We start from the raw sequence: 26,393 nt of genomic DNA on the forward strand, positions 1-26,393 counted from the left end.
TTCATTTATATTTATATATATTTCATTATATAACATTTATTTCATTTAGATTTATATATATTTCATTCACCTAAATATATTTATATTTAGGTGACTTTAAAATCAGTTGTTACAGTTTGTACAATATACACAATGTAGAAAGTATCCAACATGACACATTTCTTTTAGTAACTTTTCTCCAAATATTAGATATGACATATCAGGTGTTGTATGTCAACTTTCCATGAAACTACTGTAAAATATACACTTTGGCATTTTTTATAACCCAATTTCATAACCAATTTTTATAAATCAATTTCCATATTGTTATGATGGTGAATTATAAATAAGAATACAGTGAAATAATAAAAGGAGTAAAACACACATTACAGTTGTACAGTGTATGACTACATTCACAGATATGAATTACACCTCAATGCGTCAGCACAAATATTTCAAACACCTTCTATATCCCAATATATATGTTGTTGTTTTTTTACAAGTGCAAAAATATTATATTTGCTTTTTTATTGGAGAAAGCCTTTAGCCTGAGTGCCAGTCGGTTTGTGCTATCATGCCAACTCCTTGTCCTGGGCATGTTTGGTTTGTCAATGAGCAATTGAGTGAGCAAGGGCACAACCAAATCTGAGACTAGGCTAGAAGGTCTTTGCAATTGCAAAATCAAAGAAAACATGCAAGTCATCATGCAAACCACTGGCGAAAGACAAGAACAGTGTGCCTAAAAAAAGAGGACATTTATGAACATGTCACAATTGTAAACTTAAACTTACACAAATCTCAAGAAGTATCAAAAAGCAGGTAATGAATTACCCTACCATACATTATGTCAGTCATCTATGATCATAAATAAGCTATCCTCTTCTGTGGATTATGTTATACACATTACTGATTTATAAATTAGTTGATGGTATGGTCGAGTAGCTTTCTGTAGCCATATTAATCATCATATTCTTCAATAATACCCTTTAAAACCATTTGGTTTGGACTCACATAGGGGAATCATTATCACTTAAATTGCCTACATTTCTCAAAAGCACATATGAGCCCTCATATACAGTTTCTCAATATATCTCATATACAAGCAAACAAACAAACAAAAACAGAGTAGGCTAGACCTACAACCAGTATACTATTCATGTGGAATAGAAACCAGGTTTTGCTGTGCTACTACTACCGCTGTATGTTATTCAAGTAGGTCGACACATCAGGGTTGTGTTCATTAAGTCACACAACAGGCAACGTTTTAAACCATTTTGCAACGGACAAGTCAAAGAATTTCCTCCCTCTTTCAATACATTTTTTTCCGCTTGGTACCTACTGAACACGACCCAGTTTAAACCAGAGAACCAATGCTGAGCAGACAAACCAGCAGAGCAGCAGTGACCAATGCTAAAGGGAAGTGCGGACCCCTAGCGGCAGAAGAAGGAACGTTCAGAGTACCATCCAGCTTGAGGCAGGAGGTCATGGAGGTGTTGCAGCACTCTTGGTGGCATGTATCTGTTGTGGTCGTACACCAGGTGTTTTTTGTGCAGTTGGCATTGCAGCCTCCCATCCAGGTCGTTGTTGAACCAGTTGTCATCTTTTTCAGCTGAAAAGAGAAACGTGGATTGAGAATGCATGGAGTATGAGAATGTACGAGATTGGCGAGAGGAAATTCTCTCTTGTCTGAGTGATGTTATTGAGATCATAACAGATAATCATTCTTGCCGTGGCCAAATGTATTTTCCTTCTTTCGCTATGAAATACTTAAAGTGTACATTTGTATCCTACAGCATTTACAGTTCAATGAAGGATGTCTAGTTTGTCTACTATGGGTATAGAATGATGAATAGGGTAGGGTGGGGGTGCACTTTTAAGCCTACCTCACAGTAGGGCTGGTTGAGGGGACAAGGCATTGGGTCTTTGGTTATCCAAGTCTTGTAACAGTTCTGCTCTGTGCACTGAAACATCTGACACTTCTTAAGTTTCTGCAAATACGTGGATAATGTTAATAAAGACTGTTAAATTCACTGACATTGAGTCATTTGCATATACACACACACACACACACACACACACACACACACACTAGGGATGGACAATTACCGTATAATCGTGTAACTGACGATTATGGAGGAAGACAGTCATGAAAATAAAATAACCTTTATAACCGTTTTAAAAAACAAAGTATTCACACCCCTTGACTTTTTCCACATTTTGTTGTGTTACAAAGTGGGATAAAAATGTATGTAATTGTCATTTTTTCTCAACGTTCTACACAAACTACTCTATAATCTCAGAGCGAAAGAAAAATTTGAACAAGACCAAAAAATTTACAAAAATAAAACACTAATGTACAGTATCTTGATAAGATAAGTATTCAACCCCCATAACATGATGCGGCCAACACTATGCTTGAAAATATGGAGAGTGGTGCTCAGTATAGTTTTGTGTTGAATTTGCCCCAAACATAACACTTTATATTCAGGACACGAATGTGTTAATCTAGTGCCTTGTTGCATGTTTTGGAATATTTTTACAGGCTACCTTCTTTTCACTCTGTCAATTAGGTAAATATTGTGGAGTAACTACAATTAAACTCATGGTGAAATCCCTGAATGGTTTCATTCCTCTCCGGCAACTGAGTTTCAGAAGGATGCCTATATCTTTGTAGTGACTGAGTGTATTGATACACCATAATTAATAACTTCACCATGCTCATAGGGCTATTCAATGCCAGATACATTTTTTTACCTATCTACAAACAGGTGATCTTCTTTGCGAAACATTGGAAAACCTCCCTGGTCTTTGTGGTTGAATCTGTGTTTGAAAATCACTGATTGATTAAGGAACCTTACAGATAATTGTACAGTCGTGGTCAAAAGTTTTGAGAATGGCACAAATATTAATTTTCACAAAGTCTGCTGTCTCAGTTTGTATGATGGCAATTTGCATACACTCCAGAATGTTACGAAGAGTGATCAGATGAATTGCAATTAATTGCAAAGTCCCTCTTTGCCATGCAAATGAACTGAATCCCCCAAAAACATTTAGACTGCATTTCAGCCCTGCCACAAAAGGATCAGCTGACATCATGTCAATGATTCTCTCATTAACACAGGTGTGAGTGTTGACAAGGACAAGGCTGGAGATCACTCTGTCATGCTGATTGAGTTCGAATAACAGACTGGAAGCTTCAAAAGGAGGGTGGTGCTTGGAATCATTGTTCATCCTCTGTCAATCATGGTTACCTGCAAGGAAACACGTGTAGTCATCATTGTTTTGCACAAAAAGTATTTCACAGGCAAGGATATTTATTGGATCATCAAGAACTTCAAGGAGAACGGTTCAATTGTTGTGAAGAAGGCTTCAGGGCGCCAAAGAATGTCCAGCAAGCTCCGGGAACGTCTCCTAAAGTTGATTCAGCTGCGGGATCGGGGCACCACCAGTACAGAGCTTGCTCAGGAAAAGCAGTAGGCAGGTGTCAGTGCATCTGCATGCACAGTGAGGCGAAGACTTTTGGAGGATGGCCTGGTGTCAAGAAGGGCAGCAAAGAAGCCACTTTTCTCCAGGAAAAACATCAGGGACAGACTGATATTCTGCAAAAGGTACAGGGATTGGACTGCTGAAGACTGGGGTAAAGTCATTTCCTCTGATGAATCCCCTTTCCATGTTTTGGGGGCATCCAGAAAAAAGCTTGTCCAGAGAAGACAAGGTGAGCACTACCATCAGTCCTGTGTCATGCCAACAGTAAAGCATCCTGAGACCATTCATGTGTGGGGTTGCTTCTCAGCCAAGGGAGTGGGCTCACTCACAATTTTGCTTAAGAACACAGCCATGAATAAAGAATGGTACCAACACATCCTCCGAGAGCAACTTCTCCCAACCATCCAGGAACAGTTTGGTGACGAACAATGCCTTTTCCAGCATGATGGAACACCTTGCCATAAGGCAAAAGTGATAACTAAGTGGCTCTGGGAACAAAACATCGATATTTTGGTCCATGGCCAGGAAACTCCCCAGACCTTAATCCCATTGAGAAATTGTGGTCAATCCTCAAGATGCGGGTGGACAAACAAAACCCCACAAATTCTGACAAACTCCAAGCATTGATTATGCAAGAATGGGCTGCCATCCGTCAGGATGTGGCCCAGAAGTTAATTGACAGCATGTCAGGACGGATTGCAGAGGTCTTGAAAAAGAAGGGTCAACACTGCAAATATTGACTTATTTTCATCAACTTCATGTAATTGTCAATAAAAGCCTTTGACACTTATGAAATGATTGTAATTATACTTCAGTATTCCATAGTAACATCTGACAAAAATATCTAAAGACACTGAAGCAGCAAAAATAAATATTTGTGTAATTCTCAAAACTTTTGGCCATGACTGTAGAGTGTCTCCCCCTTTGAAGAGGGGGATGACCACGGCAGCTTTCCAATCTATGGGAATCTCAGATGATACGAAAGAGAGGTTGAACAGGCTAGTAATAGGGGTTGCAATAATTTTGGCAGATAATTTTAGAAAGAGAGGATTGTCTAGCCCGGCTGATTTGTAGTGGTCCAGATTTTGCAGCTCTTTCAGAACACCAGCTATCTGGATTTGGGTGAAGGAGAAGTGGGGAAGGTTTGGGCGAGGTGCTGTGGGGAGCGCAGGGCTGTTGACCAGGGTAGGGGTAGCCAGGTGGAAAGCATGGCCAGCTGTAGAAAAATAATTATTGAAATTCTCAATTATTGTGGATTTATCGGTAGTTGCAGTGTTTCCTAGCCGCATTGCAGTGGGCAGCTGGGAGGAGGTGCTCTTATTCTCCATGGACTTTACAGTGTCCCAGACCTTTTTTGAGTTTGTACTACAGGATGCAAATTTCTGTTTGAAAAAGCTAGCCTTAGCTTTCCTAACTGCCTGTGTATATTGGTTCCTAACTTCCCTAAAAAGTTGCATATCACGGGGGCTATTCGATGCTAATGCAGAACGCCACATGATGTTTTTGTGTTCTTCAAGGGCAGACAGGTCTGGAGTGAACCTAGGGCTATATCTATTCCTAGTTCTAAATCTTTTGAATGGAGCAGGCCTATTTAAGATGGCGAGGAAGGCACTTTTAAAGAATAACCAGGCATCCTCTACTGATGGGATGAGGTCAATGTCATTCCAGGATACCCCGGCCAGGTCAATTAGAAAGGCCTGTTCGCAGAAGTGTTTTAGGGAGCATTTGACAGTGATGAGGGGTGGTCGTTTGACCGCAGAGCCATTACGGATGCAGGCAATGAGGCAGTGATCACTGAGATCTTGGTTAAAAACAGCAGCAGTGTATTTGGAGGGCGAGTTAGTTAGGATGATATCTATTAGGGTGCCCATGTTTACGGATTTGGGGTTTTACCTGGTAGGTTCATTGATAATTTGTGTGAAATTGAGGGCATCAAACTTAGATTGTAGGATTGCCGGGGTGTTAAGCATGTCCCAGTTTAGGTCACCTAGCAGCACAAGCTCAGAAGATAGATGGGGAACAATCAATTCACATATGGTGTCCAGGGCACAGCTGGGGGCAGAGGGTGGTCTATAGTAAGCTGCAACGGTGAGAGACTTGTTTCTGGAAAGGTGACTTTTTAGAAGTAGAAGCTCAAATTGTTTTGGTATACAGACCTGGATAGTAAGACAGAACTCTGCAGGCTATCTCTGCAGTAGATTGCAACACCGCCCCCTTTGGCAGTTCTATCTTGGCAGAAAATGTTATAGTTAGGGATGGAAATTTCAGGGTTTTTGGTGGTTTTCCTAAGCCAGGATTCAGACACGGCTAAGACATCCGGGTTGGCAGAATGTGCTAAAGCAGTGAATAAAGAAAACTTAGGGAGTAGGCTTCTAATGTTAACATGCATGAAACCAAGGCTTTTACGGTAGCAGAAGTCAACAAATGAGAGCACCTGGGGAGTAGGAGTGGAGCTAGGTACTGCAGGTCCTGGATTAACCTCTACATCACCAGAGGAACAGAGGAGAAGTAGGATAAGGGTACGGCTAAAGGCTATAAGCACTGGCCGTCTAGCACATTCAAAACAGAGAGTAAAGGGGGCAGGTTTCTGGGCACGATAGCATAGATTCAAGGCATAATGTACAGACAAAGGTATGGTAGGAAGAGAGTACATTAGAGGTAAACCTAGGCATTGAGTAAAGAAGAGAGAGATGTCATCGCATATGTGGGAGGTGGAACAACATGGTTGGTTAAGGCATATTGAGCAGGGCTATCGGCTCTACAGTGAAATAAGACAGTAATCACTACCCAGGACAGTAATGGACAAGGCATATTGATATTAGGAAGAGGCATGCATAGCCAAGTGATCGTATAAGTCCAGTAAGTGGTTGGGCTGGCTGGGGATATGGCGATTCAGACAGTGTTGGGGAATAATCAGAATTAGTTGGTAACATAGGTAAGATGTTTTATATTCATCATATGTTTGTAAGTTACTTCTCATCAGAATGTTTATTTTTGTATAATACTGTGGCGGGTTTGCAGTCATCTGTTCTCTGTCAAGACTAAGTTACTGGGGCCGGAGAGAGGGGAGAGGTCAAGCGTGTATCTCTTGGCTCCACAATGTCTGTGTGTTAGTCAATGTGTCTCTGTGATCTTGTCAAGGAGGGATGGATTTGACATATGCCTGTTGATATGTGGATTTGGTTTATGGTTCTGAGTTTGAGAAAAGTACATAGTTTAGGAGACATGGCTGAACGAACAATTATGCCAGTGCTGTCTGGCTATGTGTGTCTTTGCTATAAAGGATCTCAGTTGCAATGTGTAAGGGACTCTCAGAGAATTCATTGATAGACACTGAATTGATCTGAGAGTCACAGGGTTGTGATGGAGCTCATATAATTAAAAATGGACTTTGTGATAACTCTGACTTGTGTGTGGCTCTCATGATTTGGTAAATACAGGAATTTTGCACGACAACAGTTAGCAGGCCGGTGCTAGCAAGCTAGCAGTTAGCAGGCCGGGGCTAGCAAGCTAGCATAAGGGCCTTAGAGGGACGTTGCGATGGGGGAAAAGTCTGTTTTTGGTGACGTCGGTGAAGTCGATAGACCAGTTGTGGAATTAGTAGGGTTCCAAGTAGCAGAGGGGTCCAAGTCCAATTGACAAAATGGGTATAGTGGTCCAAGAAACTGGCCAGTGGATCAGCTAACAGTCCAATATGCTATAGATAGCTAGCAGGCCGCAATTAGCAGAATGTTGGGATCCTCGGGCAGATTATGTCGGTATTCCAGTCGTAAAGGATCGGCGGGATCCGTGCCCCGTACCGGCAGTAGAAGGGGTCCGGATATTGTAGCCGAGGAGTGGGCTTCAGGAGTAGCCCAGGAGCCCTAGCCAGGAGATGGGTCTAGCATGGGCTAGCCCCAGGATAGTTGGTGCTTGCTCCGGGACGGGAACTTTGGCCAGGAGTGGTTAGCTGCCATGATCCAGAAGAAAGATTTCAGAGTTTGCGGTAGGAATCCGCGGATATGGAGAGAAAAATAGGTCCGGTATGCTCTGGTTTGAAACTCTTTGTACGAACTGACGAGAGCTTTCCGAGCTAAAGGTTAGCCGACTGATAGCTGATAGCTGGTAGCTAGTTAGCTAGCTAGCTTCAGTTGAAGCAATCCAGTTCCGAGGTAAATAGAAATACTTTAGAAAAAAACCCAGATCCACACCACATTGAGTGAGGCGGGTTGCAGGAGAGTATTTTGAAGTTGGGGTTTAGGAAAAATGTTAAAAAGAATCAGAAGAAAAATATATTAAAAGATATATACATGGGACGAGACAAGACAAAGACAAAGACGTCTGACTGCTACGCAATCTTGGATTTCATAAATGTAAGATATTTCAAATTCAGGCTGTAACACAACAATATGTGGAAAAAGTCAAGGGGTGTGAATAATTTCTGATATACATGTATATACAGTACCAGTCAAAAGTTTGGACACAGCTACTCATTCAAGGGTTTTTCTTTATTTGAACTATTTTCTACATTGTAGACAAATAGTGAAGACTATATATATAATATCAAATATCAAAATATTGAAATAACATATATATAATCATGTAGTAACCAAAAAATTGTTAAATAAAAAAATATTTTTTGATTTTAGATTCTTCAAAGTATCCACACTTTGCCTTGATGACAGCTTTGCACACTCTTGGTATTCTCTGAACCAGCTTCACCTGGAATGATTTTCCAACAGTCTTGAAGGAGTTCTGAAATATGCTGAGCCCTTGTTGGCTGCTTTTTCTTCACTCTGCGGTCTAACTCATCCCAAATCATCTCAATTAGGTTGAGATCAGCTGATTGTTGAGGCCAGGTCATCTGATGCAGCACTCTATCACTCTCCTTCTTGGTCAAATAGCCCTGACACAGCCTGGAGGGTTGAGGCTGGTAAAGGCTGGTAAATCTAATGAACTTATCCTCTGCATTAGAGGTAACTCTGGGTCTTTTTCTACATTTTGCAACATTACAGCCCTATTCTAAAATAGATTTTTTTTAAATCCTCAGCAATCTTCACACAACTTCCCATAATGACAAAGCAAAAATATAAGTATTCAGACCCTTTGCTGTGAGACTCAAAATTGAGCTTAGGTGCATCCTGTTTCCATTGATCATCCTTGAGATGTTTCTACAACTTGATTGGAGTCCACCTGTGGTTAATTCAATTGATTGGACATTATTTGGAAAGGCACACACCTGTCTGTATAAGGTCCCACAGTTGACAGTGCATGTCAGACCAAAAACCAAGTCATGAGGACGAAGGAACCGCCATAGAGCTCTAAGACAGGATTGTGTCGAGGCACAGATCTGGGGAAGGGTACCCACCAATTTCTGCAGCATTGAAAGATCCCCAAGAACCTAGTGGCCTCCATAATTCTTAAATGGAAGAAGTTTGGAACCACCAAGACTTCTCCTAGAGCTGACTGCCCGGCCAAACATGGAATTGGGGGAGAAGGGCCTTGGTCAGGGAGGTGACCAAGAATGCAATGATCACTCTGAAAGAGCTTCAGAGTAGTGATGGGCATTCCGACTCTTTTCAGTGAGCCGGCTCATTCGGCTCAGCTCACCAATAAGAGCCGGTTCTTTTGGCTCCCAAACGGCTCTTAAAAAATATATGTTTTGTATTTTTTTAAGTCAAACAGTTTGTGATAGTTTGACTATGATTGGTGTAAAACAATTCTAATTAAATTATTAAATGAAATCATATTCTACCTTAACCAGAATGTATTTAACAATGCATTGGTTTGTTATGAAAAAGAATGCAATTAAAAATTTGCATTTAAAGTATAACTTTTTAATGTATATAAACAAAGTGCATATAAATCTAATCATTCAAAACAAATACAATCTGAACAACATAATATAATACTGCACCATATCAATAAATAAATAAATAACAATGTGAAAAACTGCAGCATCCCACTTTAAACATTAAACTGGTCCCTCTTTTCTCTCTCTTCTTTATTGACATGCTATAACCAGCAGCACACAGCAATGCTGACCATAATCAAGCTTTTATGAGCGATTTGCATTCAGAAATGCAAGCTTCCTCACTTTCGAGGGGCTGATGCGGTTTCTTCTCTCAGTAATTATTTGTCCCGTTTTCGAGAAGACCCTCTCACAGGGACGGATGTGGCCACTATGCAGAGTCTCCCTGTCATAACTTTAGTAAGCCGTGGGTAGACAGAGGCCTTGTTCTTCCAGCAGCTCATAGGATCTGCAGATCTTTGAAGGAGGGGCTCCTCCAAATAGGATCGGACCTCCATTTATGGCATCTGCTGAGGGATTCCTTCGTGCTGCATCCCCAGTTGCTCTCTCGTCACACAACATCCAAACAGCAGACGTTTGTGGCACTACTACTGGAGCTTCTGCTCCATCTGCTCCCTCTTCTTCCTGGTGCCTGAGCCAGCTGACTGCTGGGGCTGTCCCTCCCTGCTGCTGAAGTTATTCTTTGAAGAGCCTCATTGTTACGATTTTCTTCCGTCGAAGGAGAGTCGGACCAAAATGCAGCGTGGTAAACTCGATACATCTTTAATGAAGATGAAACACGAACATACAAAAACAAGAAACGGAACGAAAAACCTATACAGCCTATCTGGTGACAATAAACACAGAGACAGGAACAATCACCCACGAAACACTCAAAGAATATGGCTGCCTAAATATGGTTCCCAATCAGAGACAACGAGAATCACCTGCCTCTGATTGAGAACCGCCTCAGGCAACCATAGACTTTGCTAGAACACCCCACTAAGCCACAATCACAAAACCTACGAACCCCCATACATAAACACAACACAAAATAAACCCATGTCACACCCTGGCCTGACCAAATAAATAAATAAAACACAAAATACTAAGACTAGGGCGTGACACTCATCAATCGCTCTGGCATCACTGAAGGCTAACTTCTTAAACCTGGGGTCAAGTGCAGCGGTTTCTGATAGTACGTGATTCTGTCCATTGATGAACATAGGGTGTCAATCAACTCTGACACATGTCCTGTAATTACATTTCCTTCTCTCTGGCGGCTGGCTGTGATTCGCTGCAGACCCTTACACAGGAGTATCATTTTTGCAGCTGTCAAATAGCTGAAAAGAGAGAACAGTAACTTATTAGTTCAGGATCATGTTTTTTCTACTGATAATACATTCTCATCTACTGTCCACATATATATATAGTACTGGATTAAATAATGATGTAGTAATAACTGCTTACTGTACCTCACTCCACAGTGACCTGCTCAAAGGGTTCCAGGATTGGTCGATTGGTCGATTGTGTGGGCAAGACATGGATGATGGGTCCATTTAAAAATGTTCATGGCTTTGGTTATGTTAGCTACATTGTCGCTAACACAACAGACCACTTTTCCATCTACTTGCCATTCTCTGGACACTCTCAACAGTTCCTCTGCCAAGTTCTCTGAGGTGTGTCTCTCGCTGAACTCAAAGCAGTCCAGAAGACAGCTAGACATCGAAAAATCTTCAATGAAGTGACATGTAACCGACATGTAAGAAGTGGTTACCCTTGATGTCCAGCAGACAGTGGTAAGGCAAACTACAGTAGCTTTTCGGACTCCTGCACTGAAGCCTGTGTGCTCTCATACAGTTGTCGAATAAGTGAATTTGAAAGGGTTTTCCTGCTTGGAATAGACTATTGCTAAAACCTCTGTCCTCCACGATCGAAAATGGCTGGAAATCGGTAGCAATCATTTTCGCCAATGCAATATCAATTTGGCCTTGTTTTGCTACAGACATAGACTTTGGCATAAACTGGTCCATAGAAGACTGCGTTGCTGTGGGTCGCGGAGTAGGCCTACTTGAGTGAGTGGTGGAGATGCTGCTACAGCTAGCTTCACAGTTCGCATATGCCGGTGTAGGTTGTGCGTAGAACCGGCTTTATATGAGATTTTGTTTTGGCAAATTCTACACTGTGCTTTAACATTGTCTACATTATTAAAATGCATCCAAATGCTTACTGTGCTTCCGACTAATTTTCCAGCTGTTGTTTTCACAGCTGTCCTTCCTCTCTCTCCTCGGCTTTGGTTCCTTCGTTGATACTGCGTGTCTGATTGACAGGAATAACAGGCGAGACTGTTAGTCTGAGCAGACAGTCAGAACGAATGTGTTTGCGCTTGAGCATTTAGGCCTATATTATTTTATTTCTTTTTTTGTTCTTCGAATTAGTTTATTCTATTCATTTAAATCTTTTGATTATTCTTCTGATATGCGAGCCGGCTCCCAACATTCTCCTACAAGAGCCGGTTCTTAGAGCCGACGACAAACAGATAGCTCACTGAAGACGGGACTAAGACGGGACTACCGAGCCCGTTTCCGCGCTAACATCAACTCAGTGATTAAACAGTGTTGCTCCTTGCTGAAACAAGCAAGATGTCTTTGGTTGTCTAGACAACTCCCCCTCCCTGCAACAGCAGCACAGGAGCGGAGGAGAGGAGAAAATGTGTCTTTAAAACTATTATAATGGTGACCGCGGTCACTTGCCTGAACAATAACTGCCATCCAAAATTCCATGACCATCACACACACACACACACACACACACACACACACACACACACACACACACACACACACACACACACACACACACACACACACACACACACACACACACACACTGCCCGTTTAATGTGTATATAAATGTACCCTAACATATTGTTGTAGGCCTACATCAACCTGAGAATGTCAAGTTGCTGCCCAAAAGCTAGTTCTTACATTGGTTGGTTCAGCAGTTGTAGTGGTGGTGGCTGCTGCTGCTGTTGTTGTTGTGGTGGTGGTGGTCATCATCACTGTAGAACCGGAGGAACAAATAAAATAAGTATCTTTGAGATGACTCATGTCTCAATTCTGTCCTGTATATAGTGCATTGTACTGTCATGCTCATATAATGCAATTCAGATTTAATCCAAATAAATAACACATTTTACAGATGTGTTGAAATGAAAGGAATAGTGATAAGATGCTATGCATTGTCAGAAAACGAATAGTTCAACAGAACAACAGATTTAGCTCAGCCCCATACAGTAACAGTCTCCCAATTGATGTGGTGGTGACACATGTAAGCATGAATCCCTCACAGTAAAAGACAGGGTTTTTACAGGTTCACCAATTCTAACACCAAGGACACCATAGTACGGTTTGACTTTGACTTTATTTAGTCTTGCACACAGTTTACAAGGAAACTGAAGAAATGCAGGATAGCATAGAAAACAATCATAATACAGGGCACTTAGAATTGTTTTTATGGAGTGGGCTAGTCCCTTAGGTGTGTTTTGTGTTTATTAGAAAGGATGGGTAGAGAAGAAGTAAGGAGGAGAGAGGGTGCTTGAGCAGTGGGACAGATTTGAACCCATGCTCTCAGAGATACACAGTACATGTGATCCAGAGGCAGCGGTTTAAACCAGTGGACCACCGTAGGCCACAGGATATTGGTTTTCTTTATTGTATATTTTTTTGGGGGAAAAACTAAAAACGGATTACCTGTTGTAGTGTTTGTACGAACAATGGAGGCCAGGGTAGAGCTAAGACAGCCAGTGGAGTTGCAGCATCCCATCGAACAGTTGGTCTGAGTGTCATTGTCACAGGCATTACTGCAGGAGGAACTGCAGCCACCGGTGTAAGTCATGTCTTCCTGTCTCTTCAGCTGAGAAGGTATCACACACATTTTGTTAGCACCCTTTTAGAAACAAATACATTTAAATGTTTCGTTATTGTTAAACAAGGGAATAAAAGATGAAGTTAGAACCACATTCCGGTGTAGTTGCTGCAAATGCAACTGACTTTAAAAAAAATATGGTGTGAAACTTTTAGTAGTAGGGCCAGGAAGATCGTATTTAAAATAGGTGTGACATGAATTAATGACAGCAGATGCAATATTGAACTATAGCATGCAAAAGTTGTGTATGACATGTAAGTACATTTGTATTATTCAAATTCTAAAATTCTGCAATACACGCATAGTGTATACTGTACCTCACAGAAGGTGATATTAGCGTTGCATGAAACAGAAGTCATATTCATGTACACATCGTTGCAGTCTGAGTAGTTACAGGAGAACTGGCGACAGGATATCTTTGAGAGAGAGAGCGAGAGAGAGAAAGAGAGAGATAGAGAGACGATCAGATACTGAGCACCGCATCTATGCTTTCTCTAAACAATCAAACAACAGTAGTATCGGTCCGACGTTGAATGAAGTACTACTTAGAAAGTCTATACAGCATACATAAAGTCTGCACTACACAGATCAACTGTACTTTTATGTCCTTACTCCACAATAAAGGGTGCAAAAAGGATGACATAACCAACGTAGAGGGCATTACTAAATGTGACATAACTGGCTAATTCCCTCAAAAACGGTGCTTTATAAAGGGTGACATTGTGCATGCTAATTGATGTGAAATTGCCCGTCTCGAGGAAAGCTACAAGATAAGGCATTAAACGGGATGGTAAAGCGGACTACATGTATCATGAAATAATCTCTCCCACCAAGTTACTTCATTCCTCGGTGCCAACATGCACAGACACAAACATGGGCCCAGTCACCATCCCCTCAACCCCCTCACTCACACCCACCAACACACACGCACTGTGGTTATGTACACTACAGTGGTAGAACTGAAGAAAAAAAACGGTCTGTATTCACTTCTAGTTTTTTTCAATCACTTTGGCACATTTTCAGATGTAAGGGGGTGTATTTTCAAAACACTGAGCAATACCCATTATCTTATGTTCAGAACCTTTCAGTGTGCATTAATTGGAGTTGAAAACATATTTAACCCCTGAGTCATACATGCAAAAGTTTTTCATGAAATACCATAAGGTCATTTTGTTTAGTCACCTATACATCAGATAATGATAGACTCACTGTTTAGTCATTTTAACTAACATTTAATCCAACAGCAAAAAAAACTAGATACAATTTTTAAAGCTATTCTTTTTAGTAGATGGGAGACGGTAAATAATGGTAAATACCATTTTCCATACAGTGTTTAGCTATAACTTGACAGAAAAGTTTACGGGAAAACAATTTATCAGTTGCAGTATCCTTATACAGTACATAAGTAAAATAAATAATCAGATATCAGGGTAGAATCTATTGTTAAGCAGCAGCCTACAGTAAAAAGGTATTTGTGTTGCACTGTGTGTGAATGTGTAACAGCTCTCGTTGGTGGTAGAAAGAGTAGACCAAGGCCAAAGAAACAGAAAACATAGAATTTCCCACCCGAGTCACACCCTGACCTAAACGAACATAGAGAATAATAAGGATCTCTAAGGTCAGGGCGTGACAGAATGCCCATTTCTGCCCCATGCAACATTGTAAAAGATAATCTTTTCTATGTGACTTGTCAACTGATACAGTATGACCTGTCTCTATGCTGGAGAAAATGATTCAGGTTACAGTGTATCAATGAAATTTAGATAATGAGTGAGATATTGTTACAGTATATGAAGGGTATATTGTTTCATTGGGTCATTTAATCTTGTTGGCTACACATTTGTAGCTAAACGCTGAATTGCAGAATAGGTCAACAGATCAAAAGGAAAAATGTAAATTTACATAATGTCACGGTCGTCATATGGAAGAGAAGAAGGCGCAGCGTGCTAAGCGTATATACTTCTTTAATGAAAGAACAAACACTGAACAAAACAACAAAACGAACCGTGACGCTAATATGGCTAGTGCAAACCAGGCAACTAAGCATAGAATAACAACCCACAAAATACCCAAGGAATATGGCTACCTAAATATGGTCCCCAATCAGAGACAACGATAAACAGCTGCCTCTGATTGAGAACCAATCTAGGCAACCATAGACATATAAACACCTAGACTAGAAAACCCCTAGACAATACAAAAACGAAACAAACCACCCTTGTCACACCCTGAATAACCAAAATAATAAAGAATACAAAGATAACTAAAGTCAGGGCGTGACACATAACAATTAGGTAGATTAACAAAACAAAGAAATTGATGTTGACGGTGATGAAGCCAGCTCTGAGAGGTCCGTCACAACAGAGTGTACCCGTTTATGACAGAGACTGGGGCTTCTGACAAGTTAGGCTAGATGATTTGATGATGGTGATGCCAGATGATCGATGCCAGATGATGCAGTTGGCTTGCTGGCCCTGATGTCGTCCTCAGCTCAACATCTCTGTAGCCTGGACTGAGTACTCCTCCACAACTAACGAGTAGCACCCACTTGGGTGATGCCTCAGTTCACCACACATCAGTCCACATCAGCCATCCCCATTTCCAAAATGCAGTCCGGTCTCGTTCGTCAAGAAACCGGGGCTTAGTGAGATCTTTTAAAACTTCTTAGGGCTGAGATCCCGCTAACGGGATCGATATGACAACAGCCAGTGAAAGTGCAGGGCGCCAAATTCAAAACAACAGAAATCCCATAATTTAAATTCCTCAAACATAGAAGTATTTCACACCATTTTAAAGATACACTTCTTGTTAATCCCACCACAGTGTCCGATTTCAAATTGGCTTTACGGCGAAAGCACCACAAACGATTATGTTAGGTCAGAGCCAAGTCACAGAAAAACACAACCATTTTTCCAGCCAAAGAGAGGAGCCACAAAAATCAGAAATAGAGATAGAATTATTCACTAACCTTTGATGATCTTCATCAGATGACACTCATAGGAATTCAAGTTACACAATACATGTATGTTTTGTTCGATAAAGTTCATATTTATATAAAAAATTCTCAGTATACATTGGCGCATTATGTTCAGTAGTTCCAAAAAGATCTGGTGATTTTGCAGAGAGCCACATCAATTTACAGAAATTCTCATAATAAATGTTGATGAAAATACAAGTGTTATGCATGGAACTTTAGATACACTTCTCCTTAATACAACCAGTGTGTCAGATTTCAAAACAGGTTTACGGAAAAAGCAAACCATGCAATAATCTGAGTACGGCGCTCAGAGACCAAACAAGCCAAAAAGATATCCGCCATATTGTACAGTCAACAAAAGTCAGAAATAACATTATACATATTCACTTACCGTTGATGATTTTCATCAGAATGCACTCCCAGGAATCCCAGTTCCACAATAAATGTTTGTTTTGTTCGATAATGTCCATCATTTATGTCCTCCTACTTTTGTTAGTGCGTTTTGTAAACAAATCCAAAGTCACGATGTGCATTCATTAGGAGCAGACGAAATGTCAAAAAGTTCAGTTACAGTCTGTAGAAACATGTCAAACGATGTATAGAATCAATCTTTAGGATGTATTTAACATAAATCTTCAATAATGTTCCAACCGGAGAATTCCTTTGTCTGTAGAAAAGCAATGGAACGCGAGCTAACTCTCACGTGAACGAGTGTCACGAGCTTGTGGCACTCTGCCAGACCACTGACTCAAAGAGCTCTTATGAGCCCCTCCTTTACAGTAGAAGCATCAAACAAGCGTCTAAAGACTGTTGACATCTAGTGGAAGCCTTAGGAAGTGCAACATGACCAATATCCCACTGTATCTTCAATAGGGAATTAGTTGAAAAATGACCAACCTCAGATTTCCCACTTCCTGGTTGATTTTTTCTCAGGTTTTTGCCTGACATATTGAGTTCTGTAAAACTCACAGACATCATTCAAACAGTTTTAGAAACTTCAGAGTGTTTTCTATCCGAATATACTAATATATGCATATATTAGCAACTGGGACTGAGTAGCAGGCAGTTTACTCTGGGCACCTCTGGGCACCTTATTCATCCAAGCTACTCAATACTGCCCCCAGCCATAAGAAGTTAAATGCAAACATTAGCTAGCTAGGTATAACCAAACCACACTAGTAGACTTGCCATCAGTCCTTCAACTCCATGGGTGAAAACAACCAGATATACCCAATAAACACTAAATGACTTAGCAAAAACTAAAAACACTGAAAATCATCAAAAATATGTACAAAATATAAAGAGCTCTTTGTTGCCTTACGGTGCAAAAGAAGCACATATCAGCAAATTCAACTAAATTCTTTTCTAAGACAATTTGCAATAATTCCAAGGACTATTTACTTAGCGGTCTCATGAATGATGTTGAGTAAAACATCTGTAATGAAGGTTGCTATGAATGATACTTCAACATTCACAAAGGTGTCATGATTAGTTTCATAAAGATTATATAGATGCATTATGCATACCCCCTTCAAATAAAGTGGTAACATAATATCATATCATGAATTAAATCTACTAGACTACTAAACTACTAGACTCACCATGGTCATGCCACTGGTGCCCCATGAAGTGGCATTGTCCGTGCTTGTGGTTCCACTACCTGTGTTAGCAAGGACAACATGTAGTGTGAGACCAAAGTGGCAAAATAATATATCTACCAAATATCCTGAATGTGAATTCATAAAACAATCAGCATTTTGTATTACCCGCCATTGTATTCCCTGAGTTGTCAATGGTTACACTTGAAGTGGAGGTCATGGCTGTTGTCATTGATCCTATACAGTGGCTTGTGAAAGTATTCACCCCCTTGGCATTTCCCTATTTTGTTGCCTTACAACCTGGAATTAAAATAGATTTTTGGGGGGTTGTATCATTTGAATTACACAACATGCCACTTTGAAGACTTGAGTTCATTGGTGTACAGCAATCTTTAAGTCATACCACAGATTCTCAAATGGCTTGAGGTCTGGGCTTTGACGAGGCCATTCCAAGACATTTAAATGTTTCCCTTTAATCCGCCCGAGTGTTGCTTTAGCAGTATGCTTAGGGTCATTGTCCTGCTGGAAGGTGAACCTCCGTCCCAGTCTCAAATCTCTGGAAAACTGAAACAGGTTTCGCTCAAGAATTTCCCTTTATTTTGCGCCATCCATCGTTCCTTCTATTCTGACCAGTTTCCCAGTCCCTGCCGATGAAAAACATCCCCACAGCATGATGCTGCCACCACCATGCTTCACTCTGGGGATGGTGTTCTCTGGGTGATGGGAGGTGTTGGGGTTCCACCAGACATAGCGTTGGTCTTCATGGTGCTACTTGCTTGGCTGTGCCCCTTGCTTAGTGGTGTTGCAGACTGTGGGGCCTTTCAAGAACAGGTGTATATATACTGAGATCATGTGACACTTAGATTGCACACAGGTGGATTTGATTTAACAAATGATGTGACTTCTGAAGGTAATTGGTTACACCAGATTTTATTTACGGCCTTCATAGCAAAAGGGGTGAATACATATGAACAACTTTTCAGTTTTATAAAAAAAAATAATTGAAACAAGTATTTTTATTTTATTTCACTTCACCAATTTGACATGAAATCCAAATAAAAATCCATTTAAATGACAAGTTGTAATACAACAAAATCGGAAAAACGTCAAGGGGGATGAATACTTTTGCAAGGCACTGTATTGGATGAATTAGAGGTAGAGGTAGCCGTATTAGCAGCATGTTGAACCTTGGTAGCTGCCATCATGGTTCGATGCCATTGTAGTACTCAGAGAAGAAATGCCAGACAACCAGGGTTGGGGAGTAACGGATTACAAAAAATAATAATCGGTAACTGTAATCCGTTACGTTACCAACAAAAATATTGTAATCGGATTACAGATACTTTTGAAAAACGAGATGATTACTTCAAGGATTACTGTTAAATTCAGAAAGGACATTTGCAAAAGAACATCTTTGACACTTCTCATCGACATTCAAATCAGCATTGACAAAAAAAGTTTGTTCCACCAGAGCAAGTCTGACCACAAGTCAGAGACCACTATGCTGACACACCAAATGTGTTTGATTGATCGTGGGAAAATTGTTTTTTGTAGGCTACAGTCCAAGCTATGTCTTCCAATGGATGCTGACTTCTGTCAGCATCCAACGATTATCCAACTTGAATAAACACTTGGAGGTAAGGATGACAGCAGTGGTGTAGTCTACGGTGATACGGATATTATTTATTATTGATATCTACATAGCGCATTGATGTGAATCATACTGCCGCTCTCTCATTTAGCAAATTGCGCCTTACGGATTGTGGTTGTTGTGCATGGCTGTTCACAAATCTAAATGTGTATTTGAACCCAATTGAATTCAAGAAGTTTAAGCTGCCAATCAATCATTGTTTTTGAAATCAGTGGACAGCCAGTGAAAAATGTGCTCTTGTAACAGCTGCATAGTGCGGATACCAGCATATGGAAAAAGAAAGTGGGGCTTTTATTGTTCAATCTAATTCATGCTGATATAAAAGTCCTAATGGACACATGCTCAAACTCGCACACTTTTGACAGACTTAAAGGGGCAATAAGTAATTGCTACATACATTTTCAATTATATATAATATATATAATTGAAATAACACATGTATAATCATGTAGTAACCAATAAAGTGTTAAATAAATCAAAATATATTTTATATTTTGACATTCTTCAAAGTAGCCACCCTTTGCCTTGATGACATCTTCATGTGTTAGTCACCTGGAATGCTTTTCAATTAACAGGTGTGCCTTCTTAAAAGCTCATTTGTGGAATTTCTTTCCTTCTTCATACATTTGAGCCAATCAGTTGTGTTGTGACAAGGTAGGGGTGGTATACAGAAGATATCCCTATTTGGTAAATGTCCATATTATAGCAAGAACAGCTCAAATAAGCAAAAAGGAATGACAGTCCATCATTACTTTAAGACACAAAGGTCAGTCAATGCAGAACATTTAAAGAAAGTTTCTTCAAGTGCAGTTGCAAAAATCATCAAGCGCGATGTTGAAACTGGCTCTCATGAGGACCACCACAGGAAAGGAAGACCTAGAGTTTCCTCTGCTGCAGAGGATAAGTTCATTAGAGTTACCAGCCTCAAAAATTGCAGCCCAAATAAATACTTCACAGAGTTGAAGTAACAGACACATCTCAACATCAACTGTTCAGAGGAGACAGCGTGAATCAGGCCTTCATGGTCTAAATGCTGCAAAGAAACCACTACTAAAGGACACCAATAATAAGAAGAGACTTGCTTGGGCCAAGAAACACGAGCAATGGAAATTAGACCGGTGGAAATCTGTCCTTTGGTCTGATGAGCCCAAATTTGAGATTTTTGGTTCCAATTGCTGTGTCTTTGTGAGACACAGAGTAGGTGAACGGATGATCTCCGCATTTGTGGTTCCCAACATGAAGCATGTAGGAGGAGGTGTGATGATGTGAGGGTGCTGTGCTGGTGGCATTGTCAGTGATTTATTTAGAATATAAGGCACATTTAAGGCACTGGTGTAGAGAGGAGTACAACAAACACGAACATCGCACAGACAGGAAACTGAAACAGAAACAATGACGCCTGGGGAAGGAACCAAAGAGAGTGACGTATATATGGCAGGTAATCAAGGAGGTGATGGAGTCCAGGTGATTCTGATGACGCGCAGGTGCGCGTAATGATGGTGACAGGTTTGTGCCATAATGAGCAGCCTGGTGACCTAGAGGCTGGAGAGGGAGCACACGTGACATGACAAGTCAAGTCCGGGGTTGATGAGTGAAGAGCGTTTGCCAGCAGTAGGTTCGGCAGCAGCTAGAAGGCCTGCGACGCCGAATTCCTGAGCTGGACAGGAGGGGGAGCCAAAGCGAAGGCTGGTGTGACAGCATGGCTACCACAGCATTCTGCAGCGATACGCCATCCCATCTGGTTTGCTCTTTGTGGGACTATCATTTGTTTTTCAACAGGACAATGACACAAAACACCTCCAGGTTGTGTAAGGGCTATTTGCTACATCAGATGAGCTGGCTTCCACAATCACCTGACCTCAACCCAAATGAGATGGTTTGGGATGAGTTGGACTGCAGAGTGAAGGAAAAGCAGCCAACAAGTGCTCAGCATATGTGGGAACTACTTCAAGACTGTTGGAAAAGCAGTCCATGTGAAGCTGGTTGAGAGAATGCCAAGCGTGTGCAAAGCTGTCATCAAGGCAAAGGGTGGCTACTTTGAAGAATTTGTTTAACACTTTTTTGTTTACTACATGATTCCATATGTGTTATTTCATAGTTTTGATGTCTTCACTATTATTCTACAATGTAGAAAATAGTAAAAATAAATAAAAACCCTTAAATGAGTAGGTGTTCTAAAACTTTGGGGAAAAGCACAAGCACAAGTCCTCAACTGGCAGCTTCATTAAATAGTACCCGCAAAACACCAGTCTCAACGTCAACAGTGAAGAAGCGACTCCGGGACGCTGACCTTCTAGGCGGAGTTGAAAAGAAAAAGCCATATCTCTGTCCAGTGTCTGTGTTATTTTGCCCATCTTAATCTTTTCTTTTTATTGGCCAGTCTGAGATGTGGCTTTTTCTTTGTAACTCTGTCTAGAAGGCCAGCATCCCGGAGTCATCTCTTCACTGTTGACGTTGAGACTGGTGTTTTGACTGGAATTATGCTAGACCTTTGGTTTTCAATGTGAAGATATAATTTAATCATATTATTATATGTAGTAGAAAGCAATGGGTTAGAAGAAGCCTTCATATCCAACCCATAAAGTAAAATGTAACATCCATATATGGCCAGCTATGTGAACTTTAACATTGATTTATCCTGCAAAAGATTTTGTTCAATTTGATAACATACATTTTTGCAACCCAAAAGTTATTTACTGATTACAATTTTGGACAGGTAACTAGTGACTGTAATGGATTACATTTAGAAAGGAACCTACCCAACCCTGCAGACGACATTGTAGCATTCATAGAAGAAATGGCAGACGACATTGTAGCATTCGTAGAAGAAATGGCAGACGACATTGTAGCATTCGTAGAAGAAATGGCAGGCGACATTGTAGTTTGAGCTGTGGTAGCTGTCACGATAGTTGCTGCAGAGTCAGTACTCATGCCAGGTGACATCACAGTTGATGCAGCATCGGGCGTTGAATTGGAACTTGAGGTGATGTTTTGTCCTGAAATAAATGACGATGGCTGCAGTCCCAGTAGTAAGAAGAGCAGGAGGCCTGTTCAGATAGGAGAGGCATACAGCTGTCATCGTTTAGCAGGTCCTGTCTATTAAACATAACAAGCTCTTAACCATGCGTTGTCATATTCATGTGGGCAGTAAGCCTCTGTTTTGTTTGGCTAGATGAGTCATTCCCTTACGAAAAAAGATTGCATTCAGAGTGCAGGATAACTGCAGTACACTGCAGTATAATTCCAGTTAGAGTGCAGTGTAACTGCAGTATGCTGAAAATACTACGTCCAACATAACACAGTTTTTGTTTTTTACGTCAGTCATTTTGCAGTTTAACTGGGGTTGCAGGTACAGTAGAATCTTAAAGATACAATATGGGATCTGAAAATCTGTCCATTTTAATTGTTGATATTTACCCATAGTTTCTTGAATGGTATAACTTAAATAACTTTGGTTAAAGTTATATAAGTTATATTATTCAAGAATCAGTCGGTGTGTGTCTATACACATTTGTTAGGCAATGGGCACATTTAGAAAGTAAACATACCTGTGCCTTTAAAAAAAGCAGTTGAGGCCATAGTCTTCTGGAGGGAGTAGGAGCCCTTAGTCCAGTCTAGAAAGGGAAAGAGAAGTCATAATGAGTTAATTTTGACTCAGTATAAGTTTTAACGTGATATTAATAAACTGAGAAACGGTGAAATGTGACACCCTGAATATTGTGATATAAAGGTTCCTCATTGTCTTGTAGCATTGGGATTACCTGACTATTGAATAAGGCTACCTGGAGCATGTAGAGGACAAAAGTAATACCACAAACCACATAAGTAAAGACCCAAATCCATATCTATTATGCTTTTTCCTTTGACACACAATCTAAGTTAGATTCAGTAGAGCAATCCGACTGTTTACACAGGGCCATTCATTATGTCCCACCTGGACTTATCCTTTGATCTTATGCCATCATCTATCTGAGGGCTCATTTGCAAACAATTCCCTAATTGTTCTATGGGGAAACTGATCTGATGATGGTTTGCAGTGGCCGCAGCGCCTGATTTGTAAGTAAAATTTTGTTAAGTGTGGGAAAGAGAGGTAGAAAACAGAGTTAGGAATAGAAAATAGATGTTGAACTGTAAAACAACCATCCTCTCACAACCAAAATTGTGGCTGGTAAATTACAATATTGAGAAAATAATCATTGGCAAAATAATCAGACACATGCGTGTGTCATCAAAAGATATGATTTTGTTCGGTAGTGTCGGTTGGCAGCCGTTCAGCCATGAGCACAATTAAAATGTGTTTGTTCCTCGTGATGTCCCCGGGGCAATATATCTAAGCACGGCATGTTTTCATCCCTCCCTAGGAACAAACCACACAGTCTCCTTTGGGCTCACCGCCCTGGATACTGAGGGTCGAACAGTGGCTAATAGTGTCACGTGTTATAAATGATTGGAGACAGGCGCAGGAATAAGTAATAGGGGGTTTTAATACTTCACCCAAAAATACATGCCATGAAAGGCACGGGGACGAAGCCCAAAACAAACACGTATGTAAAAACACAGGGATGTAAACCCAAACAAAGGAGCGAGGTAAAACCTATAATAAATACACAGGACGAGACGGGCGATACACTACACGGGTCAAGACAAATAACAAATGCACAACAATACACGGGGCGAGACCCGTAATAACAAGTGCACAATACACGCAGCAAGAAAGTACAGGTATCAAAGACCAACGGACATGGGAACAATAACTGACAAGACATTGATGAACAGAGGGCACATATATACAATTACTAATCAAGGGGAATTGGAATCATGTGTGCGTAATGAGATAGTTCAGGGTCGACCTATAGACCGGTGTCGTAGACCTCTGGAACTGGTGCATGGAATGAGCAGCAGTACCAGGGGAATCTGTGACAAATATCCCACTTTTAAAAAAAGTAGGTCCAGTTACAGGTGTTTGTGTAATGGAAAAATGTTATATTGCTTAAAGTTCATGAAATATAATATATTAAAATATAGTATGTATATATATATACAGTGCATTCGGAAACTATTCAGACCCCTTAACTTTTTCCAAATTGTATTACTTTACAGCCTTACTCTAAAATGTATGAAATAAAAAATATCTCATATTGACAAAGTGAAAACAGGATTTATTAACAATCAATTAAATACAGAAATACCTTATTTACATAAGTATTCAGACTCTTTTCTATGAGACTCGAAATTGAGCTCAGGTGCATCCTGTTTCCATTGATCATCCTTAAGATGTTTCTACAACTTGATTGGAGTCCACCTGTGGTAAATTGTTTGGACATAATTTGGAAAGGCACACACTTGTCTGTATAAGGTCCTACAGTTGACAGAGCATGTCAGAGCAAAAACCAAGTCATGAGGTTGAAGGAATTGTCAATAGAGCGCCGAGACAGGATTGTGTCGTGGCACAGATCTGGGGAAGGGTACCAAAACATTTCTGCAGTATTGAAGGTCCCCAAGAACACAGTGGCCTCCATCATTCTTAAATGGAAGAAGTTTGGAAACAACAAGACTCTTCCTAGAGCTGGCCGCCTGGCCAAACATGGAATTGGGGGAGAAGGGCCTTGGTCTGGGAGGACCAAGAACCTGATGGTCATTCTGACTCTGTGAAGATGGGAGAATCTTTGAGAAGGACAACCATCTCTGCAGTACTCCACCTATCAGGCCTTTATTGTAGAGTGGCCAGACGGAAGCCACTCCTCGGTAAAAGGCACTTGACAGCCCGCTTGGAGTTTGCCAAAAGGCACCTAAAGACTCTCAGACCATGAGAAACAAGATTCTCTAGTCTGATGAAACCAAGATTGAACTCTTAGCCTGAATGCCAAGCGTCATGTCTGGAGGAAACCTGGCACCATCCCTATGGTGTAACGGGTCCTATGTGTAGCTAGTGTAGAGAGTCAGGCGCAGTACAGCAGATATGAGTAATCAACGTACTTTTACTCAAAATGTCAAAGATACAAAGTAACAAATAAACGCACAACATGACAGACCGAAAATACAATAAACAACCACTCACAAAAAACATGGGGAAACAGAGGGTTAAATAATGAAACAGTAATTTTGGGATTGAAATCAGGTGTGTAAAACAAAGACAAAACAAATGGAAAATGGTGGCTAGAAGGCCGGTGACGTTGACTGCCGAACACCGCCCGAACAAGGAGAGGGACCGACTTCGGCGGAAGTCGTGACATACGGTGAAGCATGGTGGTGGCAGAATCATGCTGTGGGGATGTTTCAGTGGTAGGGACTGGGAGACTAGTCAGGATCGAGGGAAAGATTAATGGAGAAAAGTACAGAAAGTTCCTTGATGAAAACCTGCTCCAGAACTTTCAGGACCTCAGACTGGGGTGAAGGTTCACCTTCCAACAGGACAACAACCCTAAGCACACAGCCAAGACAACGCAGGGGTGGCTTCGGGACAAGTCTCTGAATTTCATTGAATGGCCCAGCCAGAGACGGACTTGATTGAAAATCTCTGGAGAGACCTGAAAATAGCTCTGCAGCAACGCTCCCCATCCATCCTGACAGAGCTGGAAAGGATCTACAGAAAATAATGGGATAAACTCCCCAAAGACTTCTGTGCCAAGCTTGTAGCTGCCAAAGGTGCTTCAGCAAAATACAAAGTAAAGGGTGAATACTTATGTAAATGTATATAACTTTTTTTTCTTGTATATATTAACAGTTTTTAACAGTTTTTGCTTTGTCATTATGGGGTATTGTGTGTAGATTGATGAGGGGGGGAAATTATTTAATCCGTTTTAGAATAAGGTTGTAACCTAACAAAATGTGGAAAAAGTCAAGGGGTGTGAATACTTTCCAAAGGCACTGAATTGTGTATTCGAGGTTGTGTAGTCAGGTGTAGTCAGGTGCCACATCCTCGTGCAGTAACTCACACGGCTAACTATCGCATTGAGTCAGCATTAGCTGCCATGTAAGTCCCTACACAGTACTGTAAGTGTAGGA

The 26,393-nt window shown here is 40.8% G+C and overlaps 1 protein-coding gene across 1 annotated transcript in view; it reads right to left on the reverse strand.

The window, feature by feature from the left end:
• Window positions 1–810: 810 nt before the first annotated feature.
• LOC116353095 (serine-rich adhesin for platelets) overlaps window positions 811–26,393 on the reverse strand; it is a 29,021-nt gene continuing 3,438 nt past the window's right edge. The window contains exons 2-9 of the mRNA XM_031786583.1: window positions 22,937–23,002; window positions 22,148–22,435; window positions 17,741–17,799; window positions 13,480–13,578; window positions 12,988–13,150; window positions 12,223–12,296; window positions 1,863–1,967; window positions 811–1,588 (exon numbers count right to left, since the gene is read on the reverse strand). Of these exons, the coding sequence (XP_031642443.1) occupies window positions 1,334–1,588; window positions 1,863–1,967; window positions 12,223–12,296; window positions 12,988–13,150; window positions 13,480–13,578; window positions 17,741–17,799; window positions 22,148–22,435; window positions 22,937–22,967 (1,074 nt within the window). The 5' untranslated portion in view covers window positions 22,968–23,002 and the 3' untranslated portion in view covers window positions 811–1,333. The remainder of the gene's footprint in view (window positions 1,589–1,862; window positions 1,968–12,222; window positions 12,297–12,987; window positions 13,151–13,479; window positions 13,579–17,740; window positions 17,800–22,147; window positions 22,436–22,936; window positions 23,003–26,393) is intronic.

The sequence above is a fragment of the Oncorhynchus kisutch genome, linkage group LG13 (genome assembly GCF_002021735.2).
Source record: "Oncorhynchus kisutch isolate 150728-3 linkage group LG13, Okis_V2, whole genome shotgun sequence".
NCBI lineage: Eukaryota > Metazoa > Chordata > Actinopteri > Salmoniformes > Salmonidae > Oncorhynchus > Oncorhynchus kisutch.